General features: G+C 42.1%; 1 protein-coding gene across 4 annotated transcripts in view; it reads right to left on the bottom strand.

Moving 5' to 3' along the window:
* Positions 1-3,623: 3,623 nt before the first annotated feature.
* Positions 3,624-6,349, bottom strand: part of LOC115151527 (guanine nucleotide-binding protein subunit beta-4) — a 42,253-nt gene continuing 39,527 nt past the window's right edge. For all 4 annotated transcript variants that reach the window (XM_029695536.1, XM_029695537.1, XM_029695533.1 and 1 more), the window contains exon 10: positions 3,624-5,400. In XM_029695536.1, the coding sequence (XP_029551396.1) occupies positions 5,294-5,400 (107 nt within the window). In that variant the 3' untranslated portion in view covers positions 3,624-5,293. The remainder of the gene's footprint in view (positions 5,401-6,349) is intronic.

Raw genomic sequence — 6,349 nt, 5'->3', positions numbered from 1 at the left:
CAGGGTTGTGGGTTCGATTCCCACGGGGGGCCAGTACAAATGTTTTTTTTTTTTAAATGCATGAAATGAATGTATTCACTACTGTAAGTCGCTCTGGATAAGAGCGTCTGCTAAATGACTAAAATGTAAATGTATGACTTAAAGATTGCTGTACACCAGCGGAAGCCATCCAACTTGAAGGAGCTGGAGCAGTTTTGCCTTGAAGAATGGGCAAAAATCCCAGTGGCTAGATGTGCCAAGCTTATAGAGACATACCCCAAGAGACTTGCAGCTGTAATTGCTGCAAAAGGTGGCTCTACAAAGTATTGACTTTGGGGGGGTGAATAGTTATGCACGCTCAAGTTCAGTTTTTTTTTCTTATTTTTTGTTAGTTTCACAACAAAACATATTTTGCATCTTCAAAGTGGTAGGCATGTTGTGTAAATCAAAATGATACAAACCCCCCCCCAAAATCCATTTTAATTCCAGGTTGTAAGGCAACAAAATACAAAAAATGCCTAGGAGGTTGAATTATTTCGCAAGCCACTAACAATTGCTCAAAGAAAAGCTTTTACTGAACAGTAGATGGTCAGCATTCAAGCAACTATTGTTTGAAAAGTCATTTGTTAACCAATTTGTAGCAGTTTTTTTCTCATAATAGGCTTCAACACAGAAATCCTTGGTTAAAAGCTTGTTTTATTGGTTACAATATCAACTCCTGGCAACCCATCAGTATCACCAAGCCACTGTACAAATACAAACAAAAAAAATCTGGTGTGAAAAGACTATATAAAAAAATTATTCCATAACAATTGATTATAATTTCACACAATAGCACTGTCAGAGTCATCATGGCACCAAGTCCCTGGGTTTCACTGGCTTAAAACACAAACAAATAAATAAAGACATCTCTATTAAGACTGTCCCAATAGATCCAACAGCCAAAAGGCAGTGCATTAATTTGTGTTTGTGGTGATCACTAAATGTAATGGTTATTATCAACGTCTGTTTGTTTTTCTCTATATACGTTCCTCCGTTTTCAGAACTTTGTCCAAACTCTGAAGACGTAAAAGGCGCACCTCTAAAAATACTGCTTTGATAATATTCTACCTCAATCCCCAAGGCAAGACCGTCCACAAGTCAACAGAACACATGCTGCTTCCTTACTTTTGCTTAGACCTGGAAATCCAGGTAAGTACACCCTCAGGCTTTTTGATGACTTTGAATTTATATGTCAAGGAGACTTAAAAAAACATCACACACACTGTTCGTTGCAGCCTGAGGCTCAGCATCCCATCAGGTAGGATACTCGTTGTCATGACTACTCTTACCAAATAGTCGTTTCATATGATGAATACAACTATAGAAGACCGTAAAGAAATACAATGACATGGTCAAATACAGGGAGGTTGAGCACCTTCAACTACTGAAGCCTAGAAACCATTGGTCCCAGCTAACCAACATGATCAGCGGGACTGCACAGGCACATTTCAATGCGGTCACTATTTCAGGTTAAAACCGTTAATATGTGCTGTGGTCAAGCCTCAATTATCAGTGTTATAGGACATCCTTTTTTTGGTCATGAATAGCTCTGTTGTCCCAGGTGATGTCTGAGCTGAGGAATCAACACAATCAACCTTGCTTTCAGGAGTTGGGGGTTGTTTCACTGGCAGCCATGTTGGTGTAAAAAAAAAAAAAAAGACCAAACTTCATCCTGCCATTTTGTTATGTCTTTCCTGTCGTAAAAGCGACACATTTCTCATTGGATCCTCATCATTCACAATGAGATTCATTTAATTTGGGGAAAACAAAGTGTTTTAATAACATTGAAGGAATGTCCATATGTTCTGGGCACTTCTCTTTTATTGGGCACTTTATGAAGTCAGGCAACAGAGGACCTTGTTACAGGCCAAGCGTAATAAAATGACACTGATTTGATTCAGATTTTGATTCAGGGAGAGAAAAAAAAGCTGGCACTTTCTGTAAGCAAGCGAAGAGAAACAATGAATTGTCAATGATGACATGTTTTCAGTTCACAGCTGTGGGTCAGCAAATGACATTGGCACAAATGTGAAAGCTAACCCAACCGGCATGTATGTTACCCACACGAATCAGTGAGAATTTCAACACTGATATGGAATACTTTTTCCATCCAAGTCAACTCCAAGATGTGTTTTTGTGGCTTAATAAACCACCAGCCATTTATTTTACATTTATCTAATTAATGCAAAGTAAAGCAGCTAAAAACGTACAACTAAATAAACGTATATAAAAATCACTATATGATCACAAGGGTGCTCCTTGTAATCAATAAATACAACATTGTACGGTAGAAATCAGAATTGTATAAAATAATATACAGCACTTTTGAGAACTGCATGTGGTTTGCACTTTGGTTGTGGTCATCTGTTAAGCTTGGCTTTTAGTGTTTACTATAGTACTGACGTGGCTCTGTGCTTCACAATTGCTTGATTTCAGCAAATCATTCGACTGTTATAGCAGGTTAAGGCCTGCCTCATTCTTTACCCAGTGCCAATTTTTCTAAATGAGACAATTATCTTCTAACGTTCTCTTGGGGCCCACTGAAATAGTGGTGTCTCATTAGGCGACTGGGTGATTTGAGGTCAACTGAACTGTTTGAAAAAGTGAAGGCTTGAACTACAGGCCCAACATCTGAGTTTCTGGACAGTTCCGGTCAATGTTGGCAATGAGATTGGCAGAATGATCTCAAGCCACAGATCCTTCTAATACGAACCACATGGATCCAATGCATGTAGAGAGAGAGTTGTTTAGGAAGTTAGGGTGTATAACTGAAAAATAGGTGTTGCCTCCAAACCAAAGTTTTCTTGCGAGGAAAACAGAAGATGACTGATGCACAAACTAACAAAGTCTTGTGAGAGACACAGTCTTGTGAGAGACACAGTCTTGTGAGAGACACAGGCAACTGCCAAAATAAAGAATAGACCAACATAAAGTGTGTTAAGGTGTGAGGCAACCATGAGCTGTCAGAACAGCTTCAATGCACCTTGTCATAGATTCTACAAGTGTCTGGAACTCTATTGGAGGGATGCGACACCCTTCTTCCAAAAGAAATTCCATCATTTGGTGTTTTGTTGATGGTGGTGGAAAACGCTGTCTCAGGCACCGATCCGAGATCTCCCACAAGTATTCAATTGGGTTGAGATCTGGTGACTGAGACGGCCATGGAATATGACATACATTGTTTTCATTCTTATCAAACCATTCAGTGACCACTCGTGCCCTGTGAATGGGGGCATTGTCATCCTATGGGGGCATAGCCATGGTAGCCAAAATAATGGCCTGCCCAGCATTTTAATACATGACCCTAAGCATGATGGGATGTTAATTTCTTAACTCAGGAACCACACCTGTGTGGAAGCACCTGCTTTCAATACACTTTGTATCCCTCATTTACATTATTTTGGCAGTTTCCTGTACCTCCTCCCTGCTGTTAGGAAGTATGTTGCATGTGTTCTTTGCTTACATTTGAGGAGCATAATCTAGCCCTCTACCAAGTGAACTTTCTTCTCCAGCAATACTTATAACTGTTGATAACATTTGTTTTGGTGAGGAAAAAAAATGTTAAATAAGGACCAACATTTCTTTATAATAACATTACAGGCTTATGGTGGCACTGGTGATTTTTAGTGACAAGATTCTTTAAACCAACAGCGTTAACGTTACTCAACTAAACCACCCTGATCATGGTTTATCAAGAATTTCTAAAATAAAATTGAAGATGACATAGCAAGAAGCTATTAAAGGCATCTTCCCTCAAGTCCACTCATAGGGAAGGAATGACAGGATTTACTCACAGCTCATTCAGCAGTCATTCTTTTCACATCTTAATGCTTCGACTTACCAGCCACTGGTAGAGACTGTATAGACTGCAAGCATTTCCAATTCTGTGTACTTCTTTAGTCCTATGATATAGGCCTGAGCTAGCTCACAGTAGTCCCAGGATCACATTCCTAGGAACCCTCCCCTGTCAGTTTGGGGCCCTACGTTTGATACCATTGGGCCCTAGATTTCCCTATCCTCAGTGGTCAGATGGAGGCCGCCATTGTAAATAAGAAATTGTTCTTAACTGACTTGCCTAGTTAAATAAAGGTTAAATGTAAAGGCTTTGGCCTTTGGGGTATATGCAGTTAAGCCTCTATTAGTAATTGATCGCAACATATGTATTACATATCACACTATTGTTGATTTGCAAGGCGTGGGCGTGATGTAATAGTATTTGCCATACAATCGCGGTTTTGAACTTAGCCCCCGTTTGTAAGGGCTCTAGGCTGTAGTTTCACGCTGTTTTGAGTTTGTTAGATTGCAGAGAGACTGTTCCTCCAACCACTACAGTGGTTGGAGGCACTACAGTGGTTGGAGGCTGTATCACAGCCTAGTTTAACTAGTTTCTAGAAAAAGGGATTTGGCTAAAACTGCGGCATGACTAAAAGACCTAACCTTATTAGTCCGTCTCTACAAAACGACCACAACAGTTGTGTTCCAAAAAAAGCAACATGTTTGTTGAGAGGAATGCCACCAGTTCATAACTCATATCGTTACCTATCATCAACATGAATATACAGTATTTTAGTTATAGTACATGTGTGCATGCCTTTGCCGGTAGACCATCACACGTGCACATGCACACACATGCGCGCACACACACACACACACACACACACACAGAGAAATGTCCATTATGTTGTACATGAGGCAAGTGACAAAATCTGAATTGTGTTATCGTCTAGTACTGTGAATATTATATACATTAAACAATATAAGGCAAATAAAACAAAAAGGGTGGGATAAAAACTACAAAAATATATAAATACACATTATATATGCATATATACACACACATAATGCTATGCATATATATACTGTATTTATATATACATTTACATATTACACACGGAATGTCCTCTAATTTGGCGGTAACCACGGTAACATGCGCTCTAGTGCCCCCCCCCCTGTCCAAAAACAAGAGGGGATGCGAGTTTTTTTTTCTTTTTCTCTCTTCATCGTTTCAGAATTGTTTTCTTTTTTGATTGGCCATTCTAACTGTAGGTACTGAGAGCTCTGTGTAATTAATAGGTGGGTAAAAAAAATGTCACTTGGAAAAGGTAGAAAGAGTTGTTACTTTCTCACAGCGGCGCTGGCTGTGGATTGGACAGGTGGAAGGTGGTGGACGGGACGTTGGTGGTGGGAGACAGTGTTCACCCTCAAGTCCAGCCCAGCAGTATGGGTGGGTGGGATGGTGGAGGGGGGGAGAGGAGGACGTGAGCTGGAGGGTTTAATTCCAGATTCTGAGGAAACTGTCCCATGAGCCCGTGGCTACAGCCATGCCATCGTCTGTCACGCCTAAACAGCTCACCCTGTTGTCGTGACCGGCCAGGACACCTAGAAATAGAAGGGGGGATGGAGAGAGAGGGGGAGATAGATAGAGAGAGAGATAGAGAGGGAGATAGATAGAGAGAGGGAGATAGATAGAGAGAGAGATAGAGAGGGAGATAGATAGAGAGAGAGAGAGACAGAGAGAGAGACAGAGAGATAGAGGGGGAGACAGAGGGGGAGATAGATAGAGAGAGAGAGAGACACAGCGAGAGAGAGAGAGAGACACAGCGAGAGAGAGAGAGAGAGAGACACAGCGAGAGAGAGAGAGAGACACAGCGAGAGAGAGAGAGAGAGACACAGCGAGAGAGAGAGAGAGAGAGAGAGGAGGAGAGACACAGCGAGATAGAGAGAGAGAGACACAGCGAGAGAGAGAGAGAGAGAGAGAGACACAGCGAGAGAGAGAGAGAGAGACACAGCAAGAGAGAGAGAGAGAGAGAGAGAGACACAGCGAGAGAGAGAGAGAGAGAGAGAGAGAGAGACACAGCGAGAGAGAGAGAGAGACACAGAGAGAGAGAGAGAGAGAGACACCAGCGAGAGAGAGAGAGACAGTGAGAGAGAGAGAGACACAGCGAGAGGAGAGAGAGAGAGACACAGCGAGAGAGAGAGAGAGACAACAAGGGCGCGAGAGAGAGAGAGAGACACAGCGAGAGACCAGAGAGAGAGAGACCAGCGAGAGATAGAAGTAGAGACACCAAGCGAAGAGAGAGAGAGAGAGAGACACAAAGTCGAGAGAGAAGGAGAGAGAGAGACGACAGCGAGAGAGAGAGAGAGACACCAGAGCGGAGAGAGAGAGAGAGAGAACCAGCGAGAGAGAGAGAGAGAGAGACACAGCGAGAGAGAGAGAGAGAGAGACACACAGCGAGAGAGAGAGAGAGAGAGACACAGCGAGAGAGAGAGAGAGACAAACAGTGTGAGAGAGACAGAGGATGATAGAGAGAGGTGGGAGATAGATAGA

Source organism: Salmo trutta, chromosome 17 (genome assembly GCF_901001165.1).
Source record: "Salmo trutta chromosome 17, fSalTru1.1, whole genome shotgun sequence".
Lineage (NCBI taxonomy): Eukaryota > Metazoa > Chordata > Actinopteri > Salmoniformes > Salmonidae > Salmo > Salmo trutta.
This window is presented reverse-complemented; position numbering and strand designations above follow the sequence as displayed.